General features: G+C 31.5%; 1 protein-coding gene across 1 annotated transcript; it reads right to left on the bottom strand.

Annotated features, from left to right (window-relative positions):
* Positions 1-1,709: 1,709 nt before the first annotated feature.
* Tango5 (Transport and Golgi organization 5) lies at positions 1,710-11,104 on the bottom strand. The gene is made up of 9 exons (XM_065345290.1): positions 11,088-11,104; positions 10,984-11,015; positions 5,138-5,379; positions 3,896-3,986; positions 3,402-3,592; positions 3,093-3,324; positions 2,939-3,019; positions 2,569-2,847; positions 1,710-2,490 (listed from the first exon to the last, which is right to left on the bottom strand). The coding sequence occupies exons 3-9, from the start codon at positions 5,356-5,358 to the stop codon at positions 2,335-2,337; spliced, it is 1,251 nt and encodes a 416-aa protein (XP_065201362.1). The 5' UTR covers positions 5,359-5,379; positions 10,984-11,015; positions 11,088-11,104; the 3' UTR covers positions 1,710-2,334.
* Positions 11,105-13,768: the final 2,664 nt, after the last annotated feature.

The following is a 13,768-nucleotide window of genomic DNA, read 5'->3' as shown; positions in this document are numbered from 1 at the left end:
CGAAAGCTAAACAGTAAACACTAAAAGCTGAAAGTTGAGAAAGTTTGGGATTTTTGAAAGCTAAAAACTCTAGCCAAAAGCTTTATTTATTCGGGACTTACTACTTACTACTGTTTCCCTATTCATTCAGCTTTCATTCAGCTTTTTTACAAATTCATGCAGTTCAGTTTCTGTTTAAGGTTCTTTTTTGATTTTTACATTTTACTTTTCTCAAGTTTCAGTTTTCTTTTCCACCTCAATCCTCATTTAAAAAAATTGAAAAGCTGAAAGCTGAGGAAGTTTGGGATTTTTGAAAGCTAAAAGCTAAACCCTAAAGTTTCATCTTTTTCTGCTTTCCATCCCTGTGCATTGTGCACGAGGTGCACAAGTAAAGATAAAGAATATAGACCATGGAAATTTATGAGAAATATTATTGTAAATTGCGAGGAAATTGTAAAAAAAAAAAGTGTTCAATTTTTGCAAATTATTAATATAATATTGATTAAAATGAAGGAAAATTTTCAGAAATTTGTTAATAGGTAGTTACAAATTTATCCTTAGTTGTACACTGCAGTTGATGAATGAAATTTTCAAATTCACATTTTTTCAAAATAAGTACGTACTGTATTTCACATTTTGAAGAAATATAAACTTCCGTAACTTTCTGGAAAGTTTCCGCAACGCAAGTTATTAAAATAATTTACCATCCCTATGCACGAGTGACAGCTGACAGTGACGATTGACGAACTGAGGAGGCAATTTAAAAAATAAATAATTTCAAGATGAGAACTTTTGCATAAAAATTAAGAATATTATTGTTTTTTTGTTCACTTTTTTAACAAATGTTTTGAACGATTTAATTTTTGACAAATGCTTTACTAATTACTAAAAATTGAAATACATATTTCAATAAAAAGTGTTGCAAAAAACTGTTTTTTTTTGTTTTTGTAAAAATTTCCAAATTTTTAAACAAGTTTAAAACACTTTCACAAAAAATATTTAGCGCTGTATTCATAGACGTTAGGGATCACTTGGCTCAGTGGTGAATTTTGATTCAATTTTCTAATAAACGAATAAAAAGTTCAATTTTTAAAATAATAAATAAATTGGTACTTCGGAGCCCAATCTCTCACTTTAATAATAAAAAAAAAAATTAATCCAGTCTGGAAAAATAGCTTTTAATTCACCACTTGGCCAAGTGATCCCTAAGAAACGTTTATGAAATGGCCCTTAATTTTACAGCAAGTTTTTTTTGTAATGTATTTTGAATTTGAATTTAAAAATTAAAATTCATTCAGCTCATAGTGACGTCACGAACAGGGTTGCTGATCGGAATGAATTTTTGGTTCCGGTTCGGCGTTCCCCTCCGCCATAAAAAAATTCTGTTCCGGTTTCCATTTTATTCTGCTGTTCTGCTCCGCTCAAAAAATATTGTTCCGGTTTCGCATTCAATTATGCTCCGATTTTTCATTTATTTTTTTTGCTTTTAACTTTTAAGGAAGTTGTATTCAAAAGTACGTCAAAATTTTCATGTCCAGAGCAAAAATTGGAGTAGAAGTACCCAAAATTTTAGAAAAATGGTTGAATTTAGAATGTTTCAAGTAAATTCAAGTTCGTCTCACATAAGAAGCGTCAAAAACACTCGAAGAAATTTGGAAGGTTTTCGGCAAGTAAATCAATTTCGTAAGTTTCATAACAGCACTTACCAATACATTCACTGAAGACGCAAGAAATTTCATTATAATTATATTTAAACGTTTAACAGACTTCTTAATTTTAATGTACATACAAAAATTAAAAATCATATTCAGTAACCAACGTACTCCTGAATACTTGGCATTTCTACATCATAAAAATATAATAGGAATGATCTGTAACAACGACGATGAACACTAGCAAAATCGAAATACAAAGTGAATCGCAATTTAGTAAATATTCTTCGATTAACAATATCGCAAAAAAAAATACCGCAGTAAAAATTTAGCTAAATGTTTTTTTATAAAATCATATCGTCCGTAAAAAAATACGATTGCGCGAATAAATTTAAAAATTTGAATTAGCAAGTATACTGTAATGAGACAACCAGTATACTATACATAATTTTAATTATTTTAAAAACACGATTTCGTAAACAATATACAAATGGCATCATCTTATATTCTACACACGGAAAATTTATACACGGACAGAAAATAAATGAAATAAACCTACCTCAATCTAGCATTAGGAAAAAAAGGAAAAAGAAAAGAAAAATAAAGAAACAAAAACAAAAATGGTAATCACAGTGAATTGAAAAAATTTATACACATAAACGATTACAATCTGGTAAAGAAAACTTATTGAAATTTACGCCGATCACTTGCTCGAACTGAGTTTCGTTTTCGCCTTAAGTTGTTCTTTGTTTATTCTTTTGTGATAACTTTGAGCCATTGAATTAACTATCGATAGTAGAAAATACGCTACCATGGTTAATACGAACATGTCGAAAATGACCGACAATTTATTCGGCGCCTGAAATGAAACACGCATAACATGATAATTAACCGTCGAATCTATTATCTGAAAATTATTAAATGAACATCAACTAACCGCCGGAGCATTTCCTCCTTTGTCGTGTAATCGTTGTTTTTGATTTTTTAGGAACTGGGATAACAGTGGTTGTAGATTTGTTCCAATTACCGGCACATAACCGACATATTTCAACACTGTATCAATTAGCACTTCGTTAAAAGCAATAATGACGAATAAAACTTGTATTGTCATCTTTATGACAGCTTTTCCCAATAACGTAGCTCCGAAAAATGTCCAAAAAGGTATTAAAAAATGACCGCAAGTGATACCAGCTAAATCGAATAACGGGTTAGGAATCTGAAAATACAAATAAATTTTGCTCGCATTTTCATGTTCTAAATTAATATTTTATTTGTATGTATTAATGAAATTTATAATTTAGTCTTACCGAAGCGCAAGCTAAAATTCCTAAAAATCCTACACGTTTAACAATCTTCTCCATAAGTACTTTTGTCGTTTCCATGAAAGTCTGAAACGAATAAAAATATAGATAAATACAAAAAATATCGAAATGAAACCCTGTAACGACGATCAAATCTCACCATCGAATCGGGATTCTGTTCGCTTTTCTTTTGTAAATCTTCGAACTCTTTTAATTCTTCTTCGTCATCTAAATCGTGACCAGAAAGTCTAGCAGCGCGAGCCATAAAATAAGGAGGTAGTTCGCCCAACGCTGTACCAGCACCCCACATTACAGATTCGATTTTTACTTTTTGCATTATGGTCCATAAGCTCGTTGCCCATATTGTGGTGCCTTCTTCCGGACAAATTATTCTATAACACAATAAGCACTTGCATAAGTTTAATTCTGCTCGTTTAATGAGTCAGCAGATAATTCATCAGACACTCACTGATCTGGATACGGCGGTTCAGGAAAATTTAGCGATCCGCACTCGTACGCCGCTATCGTAACCGATGCTATATGCGGCCCTAAATATAATAGGAATGTATGTAATCCGGTCCCTAATCCTACTGATGACAGTACACCAAGTCCTAACCAATACAAACACCATCTACCATCTTTGTATAATTGCCTTAAAAGCTGAAAAATGAAAGAAAATTTCGCATTAAATATTACTTCGAATAATATGTAGCAATGGTATTCATCATACATAAGCCTAACTTAGTAAGGTAATAATGTTACTAGGGTAACGTAAACTTGGGATTTTATCGATTAATTAACTATAGAGCATCCCCATAAGAAAGAAAAAGGATCCACATCCATGTTTTGTGACAAACAAAAATATTATTATTAATTCTGGGTATTGAGTGGAGTTAACTCGTTGCCACGTTTCCTAATAAATAGACACGTAAACAAAAAATGAAAATATCATGTTCAACTTACCAATTGATGAGGACCAGTAATTTTTGTAGAAATTAGAACGAAAACTATGACTAGAACAGTTAACAATACCAATTTTTTGTAAGCTAACAACCTGAAAAAAAAACATTGCAGAATTAACACAATTCCATTTTTTTTTAAAATTCAATAAATTGAACAAGAATTAAATTCATTTGAAGCATAGAATTTTGTGAGGATAACAACGAAGTATTTTTGGATCTCATTCAAAAATTTCAAATAACTCTTGCATTTAGTAAAAAAAATATTGATAGTAAGTACACACTTCTTCAAACAAAATCATTTTTTTCCAAACTGAAACAAATTTTAAAAACTCTTCCAACTAATAATATAAGTACTTAACACATGCCTCATTTTTTAATAATTCAGTTCAATTTTTTTTCAAATTTACTTTGATGTTATTGTGGAAAAGAAAAATCGTTCACCGAGTAGGTCTAGGCACTCATAGGTAAGGGCCAAATGAACTACAAATTCCAGAACAAAAAATCTCTCCTCTCTTTCCAGATTACAAAATAATAAGCTAATGAGCTTGGATTGTAATTGTAATTAAATATTCATGCTGACAAAACTAGTACTTCACTTTTCATCACAAAAAAAATTGTTCGAAACCATAATTATTTAAATCTAACTCTCCACAAGAACACGAAAAAAACCTTATATAAAATTCAATGTCGTGTTATACAAGTTTCAATGTCTTACGCACACACCTCGTCCTCTCCCTCCAGCTTCACCGGTCATATAAATACGGAGTAAAATTAATTTTTATTTAATTCCTTAAACAAAGAATATCAACTCACACATGGATACTTTCCAAACAACGAATTTCACTACAGAAGAGACTAATTTAAACTGAACGCGTGTATCGTCTAAACGATGCGCACCAATATCCCAGCAATGGAAACTAGCTGTAGCAACGTATATAAAAATAACACGCGGATCTCTTGCAAAGAAAGCTTCCATTAGTTCAATACAATGTGGAAAAATACAATACGAACAAATCGTATTGGATCTGATAAATCATAAATCAATGAAATTATTAATTCTTCGCCCGTCTGTCGAATTGTACCTCTACCTACATTCATCACAATACAGATTTTCTTCAAATTCAAGACTGGTGAAAAATTTCACTTTTTATTTATGCGATGAATCTTGTACAAGCTACTTATGAATAAGAGTAACCCGGTGAACGATATGTCTTTTTGTGTTTTCTTTCTTCTGACGACTCACCTGTTTAAAAAAGTATACGTAACCAATGTAAGCTCTTTGACGAAAAAGTTCAACGTTTTGAAAGGTCGCCTCCATAACACCAAACCTTCTCGCTCTATTTTCAGTTTATTTTTCAAATCGTCTATCTCGTGCTGACATTCGGAGCCATTGAGCTGCTTCGTCTCTTTGCCTTCCACAGTCGTTGTCCTCCGTTGTTTCAACGTATCACCATTGGAAGTCATTTTGCTTACGAGTCGATATATCTAAAACGGCGAAAAAGAGAAAATTAGCCAAAATAAAAACACAACTAAGTGTAAACAGCAACGTATAAAGACGACAACAAATCTACGTACAACTAGTACACTAACAATACAAGTACTCTTTTCTTTACCCAACGTCGCATCAATAAAATACACAATTTTTTTCCAATCGAACTCAATCGTTCGGTCAAACTACTTATAGATGCTGACCACAAAAGAAAAATCATTACTTATCTCTAGTACACTCTCACATCAACATGCGACTTAATTTAGCAGCGTGATAAAAAATTGATCAAATTCTCTCTCTCTCTCTTCATCATCACTCATTACTTTCATTTTTTTTTGTCGATTCGCCAACGAGAGTACCTTAAGCTATAATTTACAGTTGACGTCGAAAAAAGTCGAACTGGGGCGCTAATTTTTCAATTCACATTGTGAACGAAAGAATCCTCATGCAAAAATCGAAATGAAACTTCCTTCTCTCATGCGCATTTTTCGGCCTCTACAATCTTCACTTGGAGAATATCCGCAATCGCTGAGAATTGTTCAAATTGACAGATTTTTAATTAGCACTCGATTTCTATCTTTTTCAAACGAATTGATCACCAATAAGCGTTAGACCGAATGGCGAATTTACATCAGCAATGCATTTTTATTGCTGGTTTGACGACCTCGACCTTGACTAAAAAACCTACTTTTACACACGATGACAAATTAATTCGTCGTTAATTCTAATCAACTATCGATAATCTCCTTCGCTCATCATCGTCTGTATCTATATAACCTTTCAAACACTGCATCCATTACTTAACAGGCAGGTACGCTAAAAATAGCGGTGGTTTATTAGAATTAACTAAATACGTCATCGTGGTTAATTCCAATGTACTTAATCCAATTTTATTGCACAGCTAATTCCTACAGTTGATAGAAACAATCGAGTATTTTTGTAGATGCAATATAAGGTTTAAACGTATCGAATTCTTAAAAAAAATTACGAAATAGAAATTTTTTGTTTACTCGATGGTCGAAGCGACTTGATCCGTTTTTCAATAAAGTTATTAACAGGGCTCGGATATTCTTTCCCTAAAAAACACTAAATATGTGCCTAAATATTCCCTAAAAAATACCAAAATATGCCCTAAAATTTAAAAATATTCCCTTACCTCGGATAAGAATCCGAGTCCTCGTTATTAAATTTGATTTTCAAACTATCCATTTTTGAAAAATGATGTCACGGTAGAAACTGCAGAGGACGCACCTCTTTTAATAAAGTATAAACAAAAATTTCTCAATTTCATAACTTTTTTGCAGGAATCTGGAGTGCTCGAGCAAACCTTTGGAAGTACAAGAAATGAAATAAAATTATATTCACGACTCGAGAAATGAGAAGATGAAATTTTTCTTACAACTACAAAATTAAATTTAAATGATTTCCGCGTCTTAATGAAAACGTCCTGTTTGAAAATTAAATAAACTAATTCTACGTTTACGTAGGGTCGGTAGGGTTCGTTAAGTTAAAACAGGACATTGGCAGAAAAGCGTCCGGCAAGCTATATTGTAGACTACACGTAAAGGTAACATTGTTTTTTTCCTGCAAATTCAGTCTTAATACTGGAAAATCTTTTCAAAATTTAAAAAAAAATGAAAAATAATTACCTACTAATTTTTCGCTGAAATTTCATTTTTTATTTGATAGAAAATGAGATACTTTCAACTGAATAAAATGGATATTTTTACATTTTTTTCACAGACTAAAATTTTCCTACCTATATCGTTAAAACTTAGAAAAGAAAAAAAAAGAAAATATTATTCCCCAATCAATTTCCCATACTTAATACCTTTTTTTGAAAGAGAATAAATATATAAAGTAGTAAAAATAATTAAAATAAAGTTTTAAATTTTGTGTAAGTATAGCTTCAAAACCATTCTCAACATTTCCATTTTACTCGTACACAGCCAAGTTCAATTGAGGTACCCGTGTAAAAAAGTTGCCGATGCCAAAATTTGGAAGAAAATGAAAAGAGTTTTTGACAAATAAATAAAATGAAGTACCTCTACCTACCTAATGGCGAAACTGTTTTTTTTATGATCTCTTCACAAATTTTTTAAACTTTACAATTCATTTTTACAGGATTTGTTCAAAGAGCCATCATTGTCAACATTTTTTGAACTTGGAAAAAAAATTCAGTTGAAATTGAATTTTTTTCACAGTTTTTGAACATTGATGATATCTGGTAAACAGTGTAATACACTCACGGAATCCAATTTTAACTCATGTATTTGGAATGTTAGTTTGCCCTCTGGTAAACGTAGATGTTTTTAAAACGAACCCCTGTCCCCTACATATTTTGTTTACGGTCTGCTTTGAAACATTCATCACTAAACTATAACTCAAATCAACAGATTGACTTGACGTCGTCACACATTGTTTAAAATAGAAAAAAATTAAATGTTTTGGGATTGCTTTACATCATTTGTTATAGATTTTTCGAATTTCCATTGCACTTTTTATATTTGCAACGGGAGGAAGGGCTAAGGAGGAGAGGAGCCGACTAAATTCAGAATGTATAATACCATTTGCAGCTTCAGACTTCCACATTTTCAGCTCATTCGAATAAATTTTTCATAACAAGAAAAGCTTCAAGATATTTTTTTATTACCAATTTTTGATTTAATTTTATCGACAGAATCAGTCAAAACAGATTCAGAAATCGAAATTTTGCGTAATAAATTTATAGGAAATTTGTAGTTGCACTGATGCTTTAATAAGGTTGTTATTTGATTCTCACATAATAATTAAATCGCTGAAAAACCGAATACGCGCTATTCACTTTGTTCTTCCGGTAGTTCAATTGTTTGAAATCGCTCGCAGCTCAACATTTCAAAATTTATTCTGCATCGTTCGTATCAAGCAGAATAAACTGATTCAAAATACGCTCCATCCTATGATCAAATGAACGAAATTTAAATTTTCCAAATGAGCATTTCTAACAAAAAAATATCGCAAATTCGCGAATCTTTATAAACGTCAATTAAAATACATTACTCGAAAAATCCACACGACACTTAAGTACATTTTCACATTAAAAATTCCGAATTATTTCGGTCAACTTTCTAAATGTGAGAAAAATTTGTTAAAAATTTACAAGTTTGAATACCTGATCAAATTTCTCAACACGTAGCACCTATATTGGCATGTTAACAAAAATTACAGAATTTTTCCATGCATATTTACGCTACTTACAAGTTCATTCGCATAATACCAGGCAACACCGCACTCTTTTAAACTCTGCTTCCTATTCACGCTCCAATTCACAACTTATTGGATAGGTACTTTTTTAAAAAATAATAATAAGAAGAAGAAGAAGAAGAAGAAAAATACGACGACGATTTAATGAACGAGAAAAGAAAAAAAAAAATCTGATTGCTGAATACAAAACTATCAAATATTCAACGCCACTTTCGAAACATAACCATAACCATCAGAAGACCTTGTCTATATCTATGGTTTATTCGAGCACTTCGCAATCCAGTGTCAATACCGTGACCATTCAACAGTCAACACTCGTAATATACCAAAAACACCTTTAAACTGTTGAAAAATCTTCGAACGAGAACTTAAATATCAATTAAGATGATGAGTTGATAACTTTTTTGAAGGAAACACCTGTGTAATAAATAATTATCAAACCAGGCAAAAAATGAAAAAAATGTGTGATACAAATTTGTCAACCGGTATCTTTGCATCCAGCTTTTGTAAGTACGTATACCTACCTACCTACACCAGTAGGTACACTTATATTTTTTTCGTTTCGTTTCGTTTCGATAATTATCATCATCACTCAGACACCGCAATCACAATTTATAGGCTATACTTCGAAACACCTGTAATTATTTGACGAGGTAAACAAATGAAAATGATTACCTTACACGTGCAAACTACACTCGTTCTTTACAAACACTCGTTACAAGGTAAGAAATTGAAAAGATCCTAGCACAATAATGGAAATTTGCATCTACACATTGGAATTAATTTTTATCGTGTGCAATTCTGCATCCCTATACATATGTGAACCAAATAAATCTTCACGAGCAACCTTGATAATTTCCTGCATACGTCTGCATGTGTTACTGTTACATGATTCCTCCTCTTTACAACTAGGAACAAGGTCTAGCCAGACACAATTATCGTTTATTTACCTGTGTAGTAACTTTCCGCAATAATAACTATGCAATTTCAACAATTCACTAATCGAAACATTAAATTTCCAACGTTAATTACGCGTACAATGTTGAGCAAACGATTGTAAAAAAAATACCGAAAAAATGACTCAGTGATTACAAATGATGTATATTTTCATGAAAAAAAAATCAGAGAACTAAACTGACACGTGATCATTGTGAATATTTTTAGGGGGAAAAAAGTAAAGCACACATTAATAATATTAAATAAAAAGAATGAAGTGGCGTTATCGTAACAACGTTAACTCATATTTTATGCAAAACAACAAAAACGCCGAAATAATTAGAAATTTAACCAAACGACGCGTCTGTGATTAAAAATTCACGCGGAAATAGAATTTAAAAGTTGTTAATTCTGACAAACTTTTACTTATTCAAGCTTTTCACGTAGCTGGAGTTGCTCACAATTTGAAAAAAAAAATTAATTATCACGTTTAAATTACCTACTTGAAGTATTTTTGCGTAAGCACGTATAGAAACAACAGAACGAATAAGTTGGAATACCGAGTGAGAATAATTTCTTCATAGAGAACCGTACGAATAAAAAATATCACAAGTCAAGCTATAAGCTAAGTCAAGACCGGGGATGGGGCATCTTTTCAATTGAATTATCTTATCGGAATGTACGAAATATAAGAGACAATAAAGTCATAATTACATCGAAGCTAACTACCGAAGTTACATAAAAGCGATGGTGATGGTTAATTAATATAATGTTTGCTCGTATAAACGTTGCTTTCGAATTGTTACAATTAATCGCTCATAAACTGGTGTTTTCATTTTTTTTTTTTTTTTTTTGGAAGTGGAAAGTTTAATGTTGTATAAGTACATAAAGAATTAGGAGGATTAAGAGTAATAATTGCTTTCAGACATCAGACATCGAATCGAACAATACATACACTAAGATAAAAGCAGTAAAACACATATGTAGTACAAACAACACCAATCACAAAAATACCTACTAATAATAATTTCAAAAAATAATAGAAATCATAAAAAATCGGCCAAACTAAACGACGAAGCGTGATGTAAATTATTCGATGTAGTACACGTAAATGACTACCAAACACTAAGAAATTTCTATTAAAAAGTATCGAGCAACCAAAAATAAAAACAAGCTGACACTTTAGCAATTAATGAATTTACAATTACCAATGCGGATTTTTTCCCCGATGTTTTTAACCCTTTACGTCTTAATTCAGATCTCAAACGATTTACTGTGAAAAGTTTGTAAGTGTTGGTCAAGGCTTCCGATGTGTTCATTATATGTTTCTCTTGATCAGTAGTTTGACGATTAAACTGTGATTGTGATGATATTTTCAAAACGCTTTCACTCTTATTAGATGATCGTTTGCGGACCATTACCTTGTCAAATGTATGTTTTCCAACGGATACGCCTAATTATCGCAATTTAACCAGTTACATAAAAATCAAGCGTGTAAACTACATTTTAAAAACAATATACATACTAGGCGAATGTTTGTAACTTGTTTAAATATTTTCATCAATAATTTCATGTGTTTTGATAAGCTCATCTATGATGGTTAGTACCTAAAATATTACTGAAAAAACGCCGACAACCCGTAGATTAAAGTTGAAAGCATTGGTGCTCGTAACAGCTATCCTATTTCATGGTATTTTATATTTTCAATAACATTTCGCAATACCACAACAGATGTCGAGTTACTTCATAAATTATCGTTTGTCAAAGAAAGTGAAACGTTCAACGTGTATTTTAATAGTTCTGAAACGCAAATATTCACCGAATGACTTATTTTTCGAAAAATAATAAGTTATGATCAGTAATTATGTACACAAAGCGACATGTACAGATGCGGTTTTGCTACAGAGAGATATTTGAAAAAAAAAAATATATGTCAAGAGAATGTTTTGGCTGTACTATCAATATTGTAGATTGATATCTCGTGAAAATATTGTAACACAATAGACTGAATCAGTTTCATGAGAAAGAAACCCAGTACGGTGAAGTTACGGAATACAAGAACATTTAGTCTATAAGTTAATTAATCACTAAAAGCAACAAAATGGAGCGATTATATTTTTAAAAAAATAACATAAAAGATGAATGAATTCTTCAATCACTATTTTTTGCACTTACCATATACTAGATTTGAACGTGTATTTCTTGGCTACCTAATGAATACCTCATATCTTCATACATGAATATGGAAATTTAATTTTTTCATATTTTTAGCACATTACGCGAAAAATATAACAAATTCATCATATTTAAATTTAAATGTAAAATAATTTAACAAACCGACAATGACAGCATAAAAATTTTGGACAATTGTATAAGAACACGTTTGGTCTTCCAAGATTATCAGGTGATTCGGCACAGATACAAAGTTGCAGAAATCAAGGGCTTTCCAGCCAGCCAATGATTTGAAATCTGTGGAGTGGAAACGCCGGCGTGTGATTGGTTGGAATCATGGCCACTTGGGCAGGTTTGGTTTTTTTTAATTTTAATTAATTTTTTTTTATAATAAAATAAAAATAATAAAATAATAATTGAATTAATTTACTTTACTACTTGTATACTTGTAAGTTGTAACGAAGTACTTCAATTTTTCATTGCAAAATTTGAATGAGAATGAGAACCAGTTACCAATTACCATTGACAGCTTTATGAGCTTTCCCTTTTCCGGCTTTTCCCAATCGGCCAATCCCAACTTCCCAAGGCATAGCATTAGCAAGATAGCATTTTTTACCTCACCTTTTCAACTTTCCTCGGAGCCGAGCGCATTTCAGTAATTCATAGTTCATACCTACAGCATCTATGCACTTGAAGCCCCTAATTTCGGACAGGGTGGGTAATTAATTTCGTATTCGGACACCAACAGTTTTTTCAATTTTTCTGATATAAAATAATACTTACATGGAAGTAAAAGTGAGCACGTTTTCTTTCTGAAAGCTTGGTTGGATCATGGGCAGGGCAGTCTCCTGATGCAAACGTTTTCATCTTATACCATTCGCTTGACCATTCGCGGGATTTTTCTAAATGCCACACATTAAAGTCCCAAGAAAAAGTTATCTACCTACAGAACCGAGTCAAACATTTCGATAGCAAAGAAAATGGTCCTAAATTATCACAAAGTGACTCTCGATGAGGAAAAAAAATATTCCGTTTATTTTACCATTTACTATTGTTGGAAAACATTCAAAAAACTGTAAAAATCAACGTTTTGGGTTCTTATTTCGGACACTCGGTTTGCTATTGAATAAAATGCTAATTGCTAATTTGCTACTACTTATTTATTGTCATTTATGATTTAATCCTAACTATGACCAAAATAATGAATTAATGAAACATTTCAAACTATAATTTGATATTTTTAAAATACATTTTATATGATTGATAACAAAAAATTCAGTATCACTGGCATAATATTTATCAATACTGAAAAACCTAATTTACAATACAATATTATTCGGCCAATTCGTCAAAAAATCGGAGTTTTTCTCATTTCAAACATTCGTACCTACTGGAGCTCCGATCTGCTGGAGAGTGTTTTTTAGTGAAAATAATTTCACTACATCTCATCATTTTTCTTTTTTGTTGTAAAAAAAAGAAAGTGTCCGAAATTAGGGTACCTATGAATCTTATTTCGGACATTCTCTAATTCGCATAAAATGGACAAAATCGTTTAAAATGTGTAACATTGATGCTCAAAACCAGTTCTCCTGGTGATATTCTACGAGAACATAATGATGAACATCGAACATACCACTGAATTGCTTACTTTGATTGAAGCAATTTTTGAAAACCATCAAAAAAGTGTCCGAAATTAGGGGCTTTGACAGTACCTATCTTTTCACACTGCAATGCAAATTGCAATGTGTATGTATAGGTGGGTAGTCAGGTACACACAAAAGAACTTCAATTTCAAAATTTCAAAAGCATACAACACATCATTTTTTCTCTGCGTTTTCAATAACAATGAAGTCGATGAAGAAAATTTGAATAAGTCTGAAAGTACCTGCCTATGTAAATTTATTTTTATTTTTTACTTTTTATAGCATTATCAAGTCCGTTCTAATCCCTCATATTAAGCCTTGTGAAATGTTGAGGTGGTGAGGGCGGTACACAAAACATTGTGATGTGATCCCAATATTCATTAACCAATAT

This window comes from Planococcus citri, chromosome 1, assembly GCF_950023065.1.
Source record: "Planococcus citri chromosome 1, ihPlaCitr1.1, whole genome shotgun sequence".
NCBI lineage: Eukaryota > Metazoa > Arthropoda > Insecta > Hemiptera > Pseudococcidae > Planococcus > Planococcus citri.
Note: the sequence above shows the minus strand (reverse complement) of the source record. Positions and strands in the feature narration are given on the sequence as shown.